Source organism: Chiroxiphia lanceolata, chromosome 27 (genome assembly GCF_009829145.1).
Source record: "Chiroxiphia lanceolata isolate bChiLan1 chromosome 27, bChiLan1.pri, whole genome shotgun sequence".
Taxonomy (NCBI): domain Eukaryota; kingdom Metazoa; phylum Chordata; class Aves; order Passeriformes; family Pipridae; genus Chiroxiphia; species Chiroxiphia lanceolata.
The window spans coordinates 2,707,357-2,722,591 of NC_045663.1; the positions used below are offsets into that span (position 1 = coordinate 2,707,357).

The window sequence follows — 15,235 nt, forward strand, 5'->3', positions numbered from 1 at the left end:
CAGAAACCACAGGAGCTTTCTCCCTGTTCCTGATTGTCAGGGCACACAACAATTCAGGTGTGAATGTTGTTGCATCTGCTCTGGACAAATCCCGTCAGCAGCACCTCTGGAGCGTGCGCTTCCCAAGGCTGTGCCAGGACATGCCTCTGTGGGAAGGGAGATGGAGAGGGACACACACTCAGAGAGCCACAGAATCCCAGGATGGTTTGGCTTGGAAAGGACCTTAAAGCTCCTTTCATTCCACCCCCCTGCCATGGCCAGGGACACCTTCCACTAGATCAGGTTGCTCCAAGCCCCGTCCAACCCGGCCTTGAAAAAGCCAATTCCTTTGGGAATTGTAAATCCAGGTGGGATTTACAATTGTTTGTGTGTCTGATCCAACCCTTTGGCTACAATTTATGAAGGCTGGCAAACATCCCTGGACAACAGGTCAACCTGCCAGTCCTGCCTTAGGATGAGAGGAATATATTTGTGCTGACTGCAGAGGGAGCCTGCATGACTCAACACTAAAAGCCCAACTGCCAAAGAATCATCCCTAAAATACCCTCCTTGCCTCCTAAATCCTAGTCTTGTGCATTAGCCAGCTCATTGGGCAGGTGGGTCCCATGTGATATCTTGCCTCATTTCTACCTTTTTACTCCCAAACACTCCTCTCTCATTTTTCCCTCTCAGCCCTCCCGTCCCTCTGCCTTTCTCTCTCTCTCCACCTTCCCTCTGATTGCCGAGCAGCTTTTTGACTTTTCCATCAATAAGTCTAAAGAGCATCTGAAGGGCTCTGAAGCCCCTTTTCTCCTCCCTCCCAGTTCCAAGTCAGGCGAGCTCATCGATCAGAGGAGCTCAGGAAATATCTGGTGTTTTGTTGTCAGGCTGATAATAACATTGCAGTTGTGAATGGGCTGCTGCAGGCCTGATCATGGACACCTGCAGGGTTTGTTTAATTGCATTTAATGACAAATCCTATACAGAGGAGCATTGCCAGAGAGATTTATTATCCACCAAAGAGGCAAAGCACAACAGCTCAAAATATAATTTGCACTGAGCCTTTTTCCCCCTGCCTCTCTTTAAAGCAGTGTAATAAATGGCAAATCGGGTAAAGTGGGCACCACAGGTCTGGGGAGGAGGTGGGGGCAGAGGACAGAGATTGAAACCAAAGGAAATAACAGCAATAAGGCCACATTGTTCTCTCTGCCATCCCTGTGGTCTGGTCTAGAGGAAACACTGTTTGTTTAATTTACAGCCTGGAAGTGCAGCTGGGGATCTCTCCGTGATGAGCCTGTTCTGGCACAGCTGGGGGCCAAAAGTCCCCGTTCCTTCCAACCAGGCTTTTTCCCCCCTGTGTTCTGCAGCTCAGTTGAGCTCCCATCCATACAAACAATCACCAAGGAACTCCAGCAGCCTCCCAGCTGCCACTGGTACGAGGAGCCGGGAGCTTCCACGTCCCTGAAATCTCTGGGACGAAGCAGAGGTGTCCTGAAAAATATCACGGTGAGAAATACGGCCCCACGGAGACAGATCCCACGAGCTGGAGTCTAGACACTGCACGACTCTGAGCCTGGAATTTATGCTTCCTACTAAATACCCTGCTCTTAAAAGGGAATGGCTGCGTGTAAAACCATAAGAAGAGTTCAGGTCTCGCTCGTACTTCTTTTGTCTTGATTTTTATGTGATTTTCTAGCAATGATTTGTGGTAAATCCCTTCCTGCAGCTGGTGTGTCACTGTGCAGTGTCACTCCAGAACGAGGACTGAAAGGTGTCCTTGTCACCTGAAATTACAGTCCAGGTTAGCACTTCCCAAACTGTCTCCTCTCTCTCCAGTTCATCCATCTGTACAATTCCTCCTCTCTTCTAATTAGCCTGGGCAGAAGAGTGAACTGTCCTGAATTTTTATTTCTAAATCGTCTCACTCCCCAAATGTTTTCGTTGGAGACCTCTCTGTGGGAGGGCAGAGAGGAAAATGTGTGATGGTTTAGGTGAAATTCTTCAGTTTGGGACATCCAAGAGTGATCTTATATTCAGTGTGAAGCCTGCTTGATATTCAGATTAGGATCATGGAATATCCTGAGTTGGAAGGGACCCACAAGGATCATCCAAGTCCAACTCCTGGTTAAATTTTTCCCTTTCAGTGGTGCACCCTGAGAAGTTTGGGGGTGATGGGGATCCTGTACAAGAACACCCCCCTCTGCAGTGCTGCTCTGGGGCTCAGTGCAGGCAGCAGTTGGCACTGTCCTTACACAAACACGGTGTTGGGTAACACCTGGACCCAGTTTTATCTGATTTCCTGGACAATGGTGGTATCACTAATGCTCCCTGTTAAATAAGACCACCTGGACATCTCCTGGTATCAGCTCCAGTTATCACAAACACTCTTGCTACCTAGGCCAGCACAAAGGGCTCTTATCTCCAGAGCAGCACAAATCCCCTGACTGAAACAACCCATCTGGAGTTTGATTAAAGTGCCCATAGAAAGCACATATGTTAAAAAAAAAAAAAAAAAGGAAGGGAGGAAGGGAGGGATGGGGCTGCTCTCTGTGAGCTCACACAGGGCACAACTCCTGTCAGCAGCAGGAAACCCTCTCCTGTTGCTCCACACTCTTTCTCCTCCCATGAAAGGAGCAGCAGCTCCTGAGGGATAGTTTTTGTTTCTTTCCCTTTTATTTGTTTTTTTTTTTGTGCCACCTGCTTACAGAAGTACATCTGACAGGCTTGGTGAAGGTGGGAAGGATGCTGTTCCCTGCCTGGTTTCAGTGGCTGAGGTAAGTAAGCCTCACTCAGACAGGGAATAAAGTCCGATCCTTTCCATGGATGTGAGCCAGCATTGTCCTTTCACACCTGATCCGTGCCATATGTGAGGTATTAGCAGAGAAAAGCTGGGGAGTGGAAGCAAAGCTGGACCTGGGGTGAACTAAAGATTGCTCATCAACAAATCCAGGGAAAGGAAACAGCAAAAAGGGTTTGTTTTTCTTGCTTAAATCAGCCTCTCAGTGGGATTCCAGGAAACTCAGCACTATCATTATCTTTTCCTTTGCTGAGTCCTTTTCTCCAGCGTTCCCCAGTATACATTGCATTTGCTTATTTTAGTCAACTGAAATATAACCAGGAGACAGACAGGTTGACAGAGCACTCCTGGAGAAGTTTTATCACAGGGTAAGGAAAGAGGAACCCCTGCTGAGCCCTGATGTCCCTGTAGAGCCTCCGGGAGTGAGAAAATGGAGCAGAAACTCACGGGAACAGCCACAAATTGGAGAGATGATTGCAGGGAGGTTTGCCACGGTCTCATGAGGAACTCTGCAAAGAGCAGCATCCATCCCTGAAAGGAGAGGCAAGAACAAGAATTAAAGGCTGATAAAACTGAGGAAGGAAAGCAGGAGAAGACGTGCAGGAGGACATCCCCGAGGAGGGAGCGCTGCTCTCCTGGTCTGGCTCTGTGTGGAAGACTAGTGATTTTGTTGTTCTGTTTATAAAGGTGACAACAAATCATAGCCTGCCATACAGCCCAGGCTGCCACGGCCCAGAGACCCCGAGAGCCCTGGACCTGAGAGCTGGCTGTGTCTGGAAGTGCTTTGGAGGTCATGTCATGCCTTGTTCTGCTCCTCATCCCATCCCCTTAAAGTCAAGCAAGTCTGGGCTCTGAGAGAAGCAAAGGGAGATGCACCCGAGAAGAACCAAGCTCATCCTGCAGCCCCCCAAACCTGGCACTCCCCTGCCTCCCTTCAACACAGTTTCACTGGAAATCAGCTGTCAGGAAGGGAATTGTCTCCCTGAAAGCCCCCCCAGCACACCAGTGCAGGGGCAGGGCCCTGCTGGGCACCTGGGCACTGCTGGGACCTCGATGCCTGGCAGGGGTTGTTTGGAGAGTGGAGCCCTTTGCTTCCAGCAGGGCTTCAAAATATGAAAAGAACAGATTTTCAACACCACTCAGAGCCTCTATTCTCAAAGGTATTCAGGTGTGAAAATGAAACTCCTGAATCCTGCCAAGGCCAGTGGTAAAAGTACTGAAATGACTTTAATAATTTGGGTTGTTGGTGCTGTTGAGTACTTTCTTTTTCTTTTTTTCACCAATCCAGGATATGCTCAGCACTGCCCACATCATTGGTACAATAAAATATGTGATTTAGGAATCCCAGAATCCCAGAATGATTTGGGTTGGGAGAGACCTTAAAGGTAATCCAGTCTCACCCCCTGCCAAGGGCAGGGACACTTTCCACTAGCCCAGGTTGCTCCAACCTGGCCTTGGACACTTCCAGGGATGGGCCAACCACAAATCTCTTGCCAAAAGAATTTTAAGCCAGTACAAATCCCTGTCCTTTGAGGGTGCCTGAAAGAAAAGATCCACATTTCATAAGCCAGACCATCTCACTCTCCCCCTCCCTTTCACTCCCCCACTGACAGATTAAACCCACACCAAATTCCGAGGGCAGCAGTGCAGCCATTAATGCTGGAATGGCTGGGCTGGTGTCTGATGTAAATGAAACTCCACTGATTTAGTGTTCCCCAACAAGCCTCTCTGGCGTGTTCATCCTCTGCAGCCTGATCAAAATCCTCCCTTCCAGGTACCCGTGGCCTCGTGCCCCACATAACCACAGCAAATAATGTCATCACAGCCCTAATGGGGAAGGCAGTTAGAGGACAAAAGCCCCTGCAGCAAGTTGGGGATTGGGTCATCGTTCCTCTTAATGTCATGGTGCCATTTCTCCCTATTTTTAGAATTGTTCCCTTTGTACAGCAAATTGCTCAACTATAGAGAAAATCTCATCTTCATTGGCTCTCCTAGCAAGGAACCATCTTCCCTCAGCTTCTGGAAATCAGACAAACCCCTAAAAGCTGAAGAGATGGATAAAACCTGGGTACACAGCTGCCTGCAGACCTCAGCTTAAACTGAAAAAAACCCCAAGGAGCTGCTGCAGCCACAGACTGAGCACAAAGACCTCGCAGGAAATTCTGCAGGTGTCTAAATTACCCACTCACCCTTTCAGAAGTAACTCAGGGATTCAATAAATCGGCCTGGCCTCCGTTCCTAAATTATTTTGATGCTTTTGGAACTCTTAGCACAGTTCTAAACTCCTCCACATTTTGAGGGAAGCGATGGGGGACAATGCATTAGGAATTCTCGTGTAAGAATGTTCCCAATCACATATCCCAGCCCTTTCTTTGTTATCCATGTTGCATTTTGTGGTGTCCCCAGACTCCTCGGCACGGATTGAAGCTCTTTGGCTTCAGCTGCCCTCAAAGAAGAGAAAACACAAGCTGTAAATTCTGACTTTGCAGCCTAAATAAGCCAGACAGAGCAAGAACAGTTATTATTGCCATGTTATTGGCAGGAAATTGAGACACAGGAAGATTAAGTGACTGGCCCAAGGTCACCAAAGAAGCCTCTAGCAAAGGTGAGGGCTCAGCCTGGATTTCAGAAGTCTCTGCCCAGTACTTTAGCCATCCATTCACTTGCTTTTTAAGTACCCTGTCATTATTTCCATGAGGAAAATTATGCTACTCCTGGAGAAGCCAGCACCGTGTAATTCAGCTTGTCTGAAAGGGAATATGAAATGGCAGCTTCAAAAAAAATTAACCCTCCTGCCACACAGTCTGGCAGCCCTGTCAAAACGGCTCATTTTTTACCTGCTCTTCCTCCCCTGGGTATTTAACTCCCCTCTCTATTCCCAGAACTCTGGTTTGGGGCTCTGTGTGTGTCACCCCACAAACTCTTCGGGTTCCCTGGGGCCCTGTGGGGGCTGTGGGCTGTACAGGAGGGACGTGGTGGCTTTGAGACACTCTCAGATGGGTGTTACTGATCCTTTATTCCCAGTTGTTGTGCCAGTGGAAGTGGGAGCTGCACCACTGCTGCTGATCTGGTTCAGCAGACACCCTCCAGCTTTGGGACACAGGCTGGGAGAGCTGGGGGGGCTCACCTGGAGAAGGGAAGGCTCCAGGGAGGCCTGAGAGCCCCTTCCAGGGCCTAAAAGGGCTCCAGGAGAGCGGGAGAGGGACCTGGGACAAGGGATGGAGGGACAGGACACAGGGAATGGCTTCAAAGTGAAAGAGGGGAAATTTAGGTGGGATATTGGGAAGGAATTCCCGGCTGTGAGGGTGGGGAGGCCCTGGCACAGGCTGGGCAGAGAAGCTGTGGCTGCCCCATCCCTGGAAGTGTCCAAGGTCAGGTTGGAGCAACCTGGGCTAGTGGAAGGTGTCCCTGCCCATGGCAGGGGAGGGAACTGGATGGGCTCTAAGGTCCTTTCCAACCCAATCCATTCTGTGATTCCATGGTTCTGATCCTGTGTGATGTCTCCATCCCCCTGGTGCCCTGGTTTGGGACACTTTTGGTGGTGACCTCGCCAAGAGAAGCCACAGGACGCAGGAGAACCAAGGTGACAAAGTGACTCTGGTTTCTGCCACAGTCAAAATCCTGCCCCAGACCTTTGAGGGTGATGCAGGTACAGCCCTTCCACCCCCACCTCCTGCTCTCTTTGACTCCCCAGACAGAATTATCCAGCTACACCCGGGCTGGGACCAAGGTCCTGAGGCTCCAGCACATTCCACAGTCACAGATCCACAGGGAGAGGCTTTTGTGACCCTTCTCCTCATGCTCTTTATTCCCTCATTACTAAGCAATTTATTAATGGAAAAAAACATTTCCATCAGCTGCACTTTAAGCCACTCTGAGCCCACCCCAGAACGAGGGGCAGGTTCTGAGGTAGATTTGGGACCTAAAAAGCCTTCGTGGTGTTCAGGTGAATCCCTAATGGATTCTATGGAGGGGAAATTAATAGGAAGCTTTGGTTAATAGATACTTCAGATAAAAGAGCGAGTGCATCTGGTCACCATGGCAACACGAGGAGCCAGCGGGGAGAGGAAATGTCACCGTGTCTGTGCCTTGACCTGCAGCACAAACAGCCTCAAAGCTGGGGAGGGGGTTTGCACGTGGATGTTCCCAGTGGGGACAGAGGGACAGCTTGGATAGTCACACCCAGGGAGCTGCTGCACACAGACACACACCAAGGTTCTCAGGGCAGTGTTAAATGGACCCAGTGTGACCAAACCACTGTTTAGGTGTGAAAACACAATGAATTTGTGCCCAGAGTTGTGTATTTGCACCCCAGAGGGACAGGGAACGATCCCAGGTATTCCAGCACACACAGAGGAGAGGCTGAGGGAGCTGGGGGGGCTCAGCCTGGAGAAAAGGAGGCTCAGAGGGGACCTTTTCCCTCTCTGCAACTCCCTGACAGGAGGAGGGAGTCAGGAGGGGGTCAGGCTCTGCTCCCAGGGAACAAGGGGCAGGAGGAGAGGAAACGGCCTCAAGTTGTGCCAGGGGAGGTTTAGGTTGGATATTAGGGAATATTTCTTCACTGAAAGAGTTATTAAGCTCTGGAAGGGGCTGCCCAGGGCAGTGGTGGAGTCCCCATTCCTGGAGGGATTTAAAAGCCGTGTGGATGTGGCACCTGGGGACACGGGTTAGTGGTGGCCTTGGCAGTGCTGGGGGAATGGTTGGACTCGATCCTGGAGGCCTTTTCCAACCTAAATGATCCTGTGATTCCTCCTGTCCTGATGTGCAGGAAGCTGCCCTTGCACAGCACGGACACACTGGAGGTGTCACTGAACCACAGAACCATGGAATGGTTTGGTTTGGACCTTGAAGCTCATCCAGTCCCACCCTGTGCCATGGGCAGGGACACCTTCCACTATCCCTGGTTGCTCCAACCTGGCCTTGGACACTTCCAGGGATGGGGCAGCCACAGCTCCTCTGGGCAACCTGTGCCAGGGCCCCCCCACCCTCCCAGGGAAGAATCCCTGAGCACACTCAGACCTCGTGTGGGAATTCTGCCACGGACACTCCGGCTCTGGCTCCCAGGAGCACCTGCTGCTCCCCGGTGACTTTTTAGCAGCTGCTGAAGTGAAAACTGGGCTCAACAGTGCCTGTTATGCAAAAGCAGTTTCTTAGCAACAAAAGTGATATTCAGTGCGAAGGCAACAGGCATTAGCGGGATAATCCACAGTAATTCCAGACAAGACCTAAAATGGGTGGATGGACTGAATAATAATCATGACAGACAGAATAATAATAATGGAAATAATGAGACTAATCTTATTTTCCCGGAAAGGAGAAAAACAGCTATAAATAAAATGCAGCGGGAGAAACCCCATGCCAATTCCCTGTATAAAGATTAGAGACACTTAAACTCAACTTATGTCCTAAAAATAGGCTCTGGTGAGTAAAGCTTTGCTCATCTAAGCCGGGCTATTTATTGCTCGAGTGTTTTCCCTCGCTCCAGGCAGGTATTGTCACTCAGGGATGGAGGGAACTGGACATAACGTCCTGTGGAGGGGATTTGAGGGAACAAATCTGTGTTCGCTGTTGGAGACGAGGGTTTGCCACCTCCAAAGTAAAAAGTTGCACCTTAAAACGCTCCATCAGATCTGTCGCGGCAACGGGGTCGCAGTGGATGATTCCTGAAGGTCCGCTCCCGTTCCAGCTCAGGACATTCTGATCCCACAGAACACAAATAGTTCGCTGCAATTAAACCACGTTAGATTAACGCTGTGGAAGCCGCTGTGTCTTGAAGTTCAACTACATCAAGGAATTCAATATAAATAAAACCGGCATTAAACGTACACACGCTGTGAATTATAAACACATTTGTACGGCACCCGCTCCTCACGGATCGGCCCGCGCGAGGCACGCTGGGAAATGTAGTCCGGGCTCCGGCACGGCCCGCTTGGCGGCGCTGGCTGCTGGGGCGCTGGAACTACAATTCCCAGAACGCCTCGCGCGAGGCGGGTTGCGCGCCCTGCCCACTGCCCGCTTCCGTGCTGCCTGCTGGGAAACCGAGTGCGCGCGGCGCGGGACCGTGCGGGGCACGCCTCTCGCGGGACTACATTTCCCATCATCCTCCGCGCGGCGCGCCCCGCCCCGCGCGGCGCCATTTTGTTCCTTGGCGCAGCCTGAGATGGCGGTCGGGCCCGGGCGGTGAAGGTCCCGCCGTGCTGAGGGCAGGGGGGTCTCGCCGCCCCCCGCCCGCCCCGCGCCGCGCTGGGGCCGCGCCGGAGCCGCCGGTCCATGGCCAGGACGCGGCCCCCGGCGCCATGGACCTGCGCACGGCCGTGTACAACGCGGCCCGCGACGGGAAGCTGAAGCTGCTGCAGAAGCTCCTGGGCAGCCGCAGCCGTGAGGAGCTGGAGGCGCTGACGGCGGGGCCCGGCGGCGGCGGCGGCCCCGGGGCGGGCAGCACCCCGCTGCTGATCGCGGCGCGGCACGGGCACCTGGAGGTGGTGGAGTACCTGCTGGATCACTGCGGGGCCCGCGTGGAGGAGGGCGGCTCCGTCAGCTTCGACGGCGAGACCATCGAGGGGGCCCCGCCGCTGTGGGCGGCCTCGGCCGCCGGGCACCTGGGGGTGGTGCGGAGCCTCCTGGACCACGGCGCCTCGGTGAACCAGACCACGCTGACCAACTCCACCCCGCTGCGGGCCGCCTGCTTCGATGGGCACCTGGAGATCGTGCGGTACCTGGTGGGCGAGCGCGGGGCCGACCTGGAGGTGGCCAACCGGCACGGGCACACGTGCCTGATGATTTCGTGCTACAAAGGGCACCGGGAGATCGCCCGCTACTTGCTGGAGAAAGGGGCCGACGTGAACCGGCGCAGCGTGAAGGGGAACACGGCCCTGCACGACTGCGCCGAGTCCGGCAGCCTGGAGATCCTGCAGCTCCTGCTCCGCTCCAAGGCCCGCATGGAGAAGGACGGCTATGGAATGACCCCCCTGCTCGCCGCCAGCGTCACCGGCCACACCAACATCGTGGAGTACCTCATCCAGGGGGGGCTGCAGCAGGAGGAGGCTGCGGGGAGCCAGAGCGGGACCTGCGCCTCGGGTGGGAGCCATCAGAGGGGCTGCGGCGCCGGCAATGAGACTCAGGGCTGCCAGGAAGAGGGGGGTGAGGGATGTGGTGCCTCGGCTTCCAGCCAGGACGAGGTCCCGACCGTGTTCTGCACTCGAGAGGCGGCTGTGGAAGCGCTGGAGCTGCTGGGTGCCACATTTGTGGATAAGAAACGTGACCTCCTGGGAGCCCACAAGTACTGGCGGAGGGCGATGGAGCTGCGCTGCGAGGGCGGGAAGTACCTGCCCAAACCCGAGCCCCGGCAGCTGGTGCTGGCCTATGACTATTCCCGGGAGGTGAATTCTCTGGAGGAACTGGAGGCCCTGATCACGGATCCCGACGAGATGCGGATGCAGGCGCTGCTGATCCGGGAGCGCATCCTGGGCCCTTCCCACCCCGACACCTCCTACTACATCCGCTACCGCGGCGCCGTCTACGCCGACTCCGGCAACTTCGAGCGCTGCATCAACCTGTGGAAGTACGCCCTGGACATGCAGCAAGGCAACCTGGAGCCTCTCAGCCCCATGACTGCCAGCAGCTTCCTTTCCTTTGCCGAGCTTTACTCCTACGTGCTCCAGGACCGCTCCAAAGGCACTTTAGCCACCCACCTGGGCTTCTCCGACCTCATCGGGGTGCTGAGCAAAGGGGTGCGGGAGGTGGAGAGGGCCCTGGTGCACGGCAAGGACCCCGTGGCCGACTCGGTGCAGTTCACCAAGACATTGGCCATCATCCTGCACCTGGTGTTCCTGCTGGAGAAGGTGGAGTGCACCCCGGAGCAGGAGCACCAGAAGCGCCAGACCATCTACCGCCTGCTCAAGTGCAGCCCCCGGGCCAAGAACGGCTTCACCCTCCTGCACATGGCCGTGGACAAGGACACCACGACGGTGGGGCGTTATCCCGTGGGCAAATTCCCGTCGCTCCACGTGGTGAACTTGCTCCTGGAGTGCGGGGCCGACCCGGACAGCCGCGACTACGACAACAACACCCCCCTGCACGTCGCCGCCCGCAACAACTGCCCGCTCATCATGAGGGCCCTGATGGAGGCCGGGGCGCACATGGATGCCACCAACGCCTTCAAGCAGACGGCCTACGAGCTGCTGGACGAGAAGCTGCTCACCAAGAGCACGATGCAGCCCTTCAACTACATCACCCTCCAGTGCCTTGCTGCTCGAGCCCTGGACAAGCACAAGATTCCCTACAAGGGGTTCATCCCCGAGGAGCTGGAAGCCTTCATTGAGCTGCACTAGGGCACGAGAGTTGATGTCCCCCAGCCTTTCCCTCGCCTGTCCCACCCCATGGAGGTTGTGCAGCTGGAGGTCTCGGGCTGTCCTCAGCTGGGTGCTGGGTGCTGAGCTTTGTCCCCATCTGTCACCACAGAGCTGGTGAGTCAGGGCAGGGAGGAGGAGGCTCGAGAGCTCACGGCTGTTGTCACCTTCAGGTACCAGCTCTCTCCAGTGCTCTGTGTCCACAGAAGGCCACAGCCCCTGCCCTTTCCCATCTTGTCCTAAGAAGGAAGGAGAATGGAGATTCCCTGGGACTTGCTGCCTCTCCCGTTAGTGCTGGATTAACTCAGTGTTCAGCTTTGGAGCAGCTACACACCCCCCACGTGCTCTGGCCCTCCCCAGCCCACACATCCAACACACAGAAAGCGAGTGAGGAATAAAATACCTTCCAACTAATTCCTTCCCCTCCCTCTTGTCAGATTTGGGACAGCACAAGTCCAGCAGCTGAGGGGCTCGTGCTCTGCTGAGGGAGTTCCTTGCATGGCACAGGGCTGGGTGTGCTGAGGATGGGGTTTTTTTCTCTCTCTTGGTTGGCCAAATGGTGTTTTAAGGCCTGAGATATCCATGATTGTGCATAAAGCTGGGATGTTTTTTCTCTCGTAGAGCCAGGCCCTATCTATGCTGCAAGACTTCTCCAGTCCTGTAAGATAGAGGAAGGTCAGTTCTGGTTATACAGTTTCATCCGTAGATGTCGGGGTTTATGAATGGGGAGGAAAAACTTACTTTAAAACCCAAGTTGGAAAACGTGATGTTCAGGCCCTTGGCTCGCCCATTCCACACCTCTGTGCTCCATTCCCAGCGTGGAAGTGCTTTAGCTCCAGAGGTCAGCAGGGACTGAGCTGTGAGGGTGGATGTGGCCAGGTTTTGGAGCCATAACAGCACAGTCTGAACCATGTCTGAGGCTGTAGGAAGCCCTGTAGGGCAGGAGGTACCTGTAGTGTGGGGATGCTCAGAGGGGTTATTTAAGCAAGTGAGTGTTTGTGCCATGTTTGCACCAGGGTGGGCTGGAGGAGGAAGAAACAAATGAAAGTTTAAGGTACCTCCTTGTCCTTTGGAGGTTTTAGTGTCATCTCCTTGGCCTCTGTTAATTATCCCATGACTTAAACCTCCGTGCAGTGGGTTCTTAGCAGCTGGTTTGGGCTTTTGATTCTTTTTTGTTTTGTTTTGTTTTGTTTTTTCTCAACTTTTCTGAGGATGGTGCTACTTCAGAGGTGGAATTTGAAATCTCACCTGGCTGCTGTTTGGACAGGCTCCTTCCTTGAATTAGGATCTGCACACACCTTGGTTTTTAAGGCTTTTAGGGCAGGTTTTTGCCTCCACGAGCAGAACCCTCTGTGGTGGAAAACAAACAAGTTTCCAGCGGTTTGTCCTCGTGCAGGGGGGGGGGGTGACAGGGCTTGGGCAGCCTGTGGCTCATTTCTTGGCCCTGAGCAGGGTGGGAAGCACAGCTGGGGAGGGGGGGAACAGCTGCCTTGGAGCTTTGGGAAAGGTCCCACTTTTGGGAGAGCAGACCCCTGGCACCACCCGTGCTCTATGTGCTACTGAAGCTTCTCTACTTGTATTTATCAGCCTCAATAACCAACGCTCTCTGCCCCTTAAAGATATTGTAGAGCTGCCATTACATTTTTGCAGTGTTAACTATAACATTTATTTATAAAGCAAGGAGGTTTAACTTGAATTGAGCTGTAAAGTGCAGAGTTAGTTTAGCTGCCTTCTATTTTTGTTGGTTTTTTTTTTTTTTTTCCTGTTTTGGCTGAAACCTGACCTAAACTGCAGGAATGGGATTTGTTTCCTTTGTGAGCTGATGAGCGCTCTTAACTTTAAATAATAAAACAAAAAAATGGCTGCTAGAATGCAAGTGCCTTGGACTTCTTCCTGGGAAGCCTCTATTTCCAGCTTGTTTCCCCAGGGATGGGACACTGTGGGTATGGAAATATGGGGGTGTTTGCAATCAACAGGTGTGATGGATTCGTTGTTACTCCTGGGAGAAAACTAATCTGTGCTGCAGTGGCAAACGTTTCCCCTGGAAAAGGATAACACTGACACTGAAATGACACCTCTCCTTATATATCTTGCCTTGTATTTTGATGGAAATGAAAGAGTGTGAAAGGATCTGTGTTGACTCAGGTATTGCCTGCCTTACACACCTGGGACAGTGGGCACAGCAAGCAGAATTTAGGTTATCAATTGATATTTTTCAACCCCAGATCTGTTGGTGGGAGGGCAAAACCGGAGGGATTAAAGGTACTGGAGTTAGTTCCACACAAGGATCTGGGTTTCCAAAAATGCTTTAGCCTTCCCCAGTGTCTGCAAATCTGTGGGAAGGGCTTCTCCCATCCAGATATTCCTCCTGTACTCCAGGTGATCTTCAGGTGTGTAGGAGAGCAGGGGCCAGGCAGGTACAGGGAGCCAGGTGGCCTCAGGACAGAGGCAGTGGCTGATCAGTGCAATTCCATCTGGGAGCAGAGAGATGGGAAGAGAATTACTCCATGCAGAAGCCACCCTGGAGCTGGGATCTGGTGGTCAGGGAGCTTGGGGATCCAGTCCTGTACAACAGCCCCAAGGAGGAGAATGTTTTGTGTGGTAGAAAAAGCTTTTTTTGTTTTGGTTTTTTTTTTGTTATTATTTTTAACACATAAATCATGTGTAATTACACAGAGGGCCCAGCAATTAAAGGTTGATAGTAATTACAGGGTGGGAGAACTCACTGCATGATTCAGGGGTAATTACACTGAACAGGCCTCATTTATTGTAGGTGTTGTCTGGGCCAGCTCTGTGTGGGGCAAAACCTGGAGCTGTGGGGAGCAGGGCAGTGTTTCAGGGATTATTTTGTTAATTATGTTGGACAGAGAAGAGTTTTGTTCCACTGGGGTGGCTGCAGAGCCTGCTGTACCCCACACATCCTCCCCTCTCCCTGTCTGTGATCCAGGCTCACTGGATGTGGCTGTGCTGAGGTTGTTTACAAGCTGGAGCAGCTTCCAGTTGCCTAATTCCGTGTGATGTTTATTTATAGCAGGAGAGGAGCTGAGGAAAGAGGGATGTGTGTGTTCTCCTGAGGGGAGGAACTGTCCTGCACCAACTGCAGGGAGGCATGAGTTGCATTAGCACAACACCTACTTAACAGAAAATAGAGAAATAAAAGGAATTTGAGCACTTAGAGGATTCCAGCAGGCTCTGGAAAGAGTAGATGAGTTAATCTGTTGTCACTGGGTCCTGCAGAGTTGAAATCCAAACAGGATTTCACAGGATGCCACAGTAGGTGGCATCTTCTAAACACCAGCGCTGGTCTGTGGTTCTTGTGCTGCACAGGAGGGGAGAGTTTGGTTTGACCAGGCCTGATGGCTTGGGCTGGAACTAAGGAGGTCCAGGAGGAGCTGAACCTCCTTGGAGAGGGAAGGAAGAAGACAAACCTGTGGACAGATCCATGAGAAAGGACCTGTGGCCTCCGAGGAGGAAATTCAGTGGGATTTAAATCCAGAACTGTAACAGCCACTGCTTTGGTGCAGTTAAAGAGCAGGGACACATCAGCTCTGGGTTCCCAGCTCAGGGCTTGCCCTGGAGCTCAGGCAGTGCCCAGGTTCTCCAGGATCCCCCTGCAGACATCCTGAGGGACACAAGCTGCTGGAAAATGAAGAGGCAGCAGTTGCAGCTCTCCACACAGGGTGGGAAGAGAGGCCCGTTCTCCTTCGTGCTGGTCCTTGGTGTCCTCAGAGGAGCCAGAGCTGAGGAGATTCCTGTTCTCCATGCTGGGGGTTCCTGTCTCAGTGTCAGCTCTGTCTCTAGGCTGGGCCTTGTCTGGGAGGAGATGCTGGTGCACAGGGAGCCTGAGGCAGAGCCAGAGAGGGAGAGAGAAACCTGGACACTGTAGAGTCCAGTGCCCACTGAGCAGGGAATAATGTCAGTCAGAGTCTTCTCTGAGGACTTAGTGTCTCATACAGGGCTTGGTTGTGAGGCTTCCATGGTTTTTGGACAAGCAGTACAGTCCAGAATTAGGCCCTGGAAGGGCCCAGCTTGGGCAGTGCCAGGTCCAGGATGGTTTGTTGGGGTCCTGAGCTTCGGCTGCTCTGGGCTTGGAACATGCTGGGCCAGACCT

General features: G+C 53.0%; 1 protein-coding gene and 1 long non-coding RNA gene across 3 annotated transcripts; one reads left to right on the plus strand and one right to left on the minus strand.

Moving 5' to 3' along the window:
• Positions 1–234: 234 nt before the first annotated feature.
• Positions 235–8,655, minus strand: LOC116799123. 2 transcript variants are annotated; one of them, XR_004360998.1, is made up of 4 exons: positions 8,603–8,655; positions 8,387–8,500; positions 3,224–3,307; positions 235–1,763 (listed from the first exon to the last, which is right to left on the minus strand). It is a non-coding gene; the product is annotated as an uncharacterized LOC116799123 (long non-coding RNA). The 2 variants fall into 2 exon arrangements; XR_004360996.1 differs by lacking the exon at positions 235–1,763 and having other exon boundaries at positions 3,110–3,307.
• Positions 8,656–8,946: 291 nt separating this feature from the next.
• Positions 8,947–13,000, plus strand: FEM1A (fem-1 homolog A). Its single transcript, XM_032711958.1, has one exon. It carries the CDS (start codon positions 9,073–9,075, stop codon positions 11,104–11,106), a length of 2,034 nt encoding a protein of 677 aa, XP_032567849.1. The 5' UTR covers positions 8,947–9,072; the 3' UTR covers positions 11,107–13,000.
• Positions 13,001–15,235: the final 2,235 nt, after the last annotated feature.

Coding starts and splice junctions, on each gene's coding strand:
- FEM1A (XM_032711958.1), top strand. CDS start 9,073: ATGGACCTGCGCACGGCCGTGTACAACGCGGCCCGCGACGGGAAGCTG.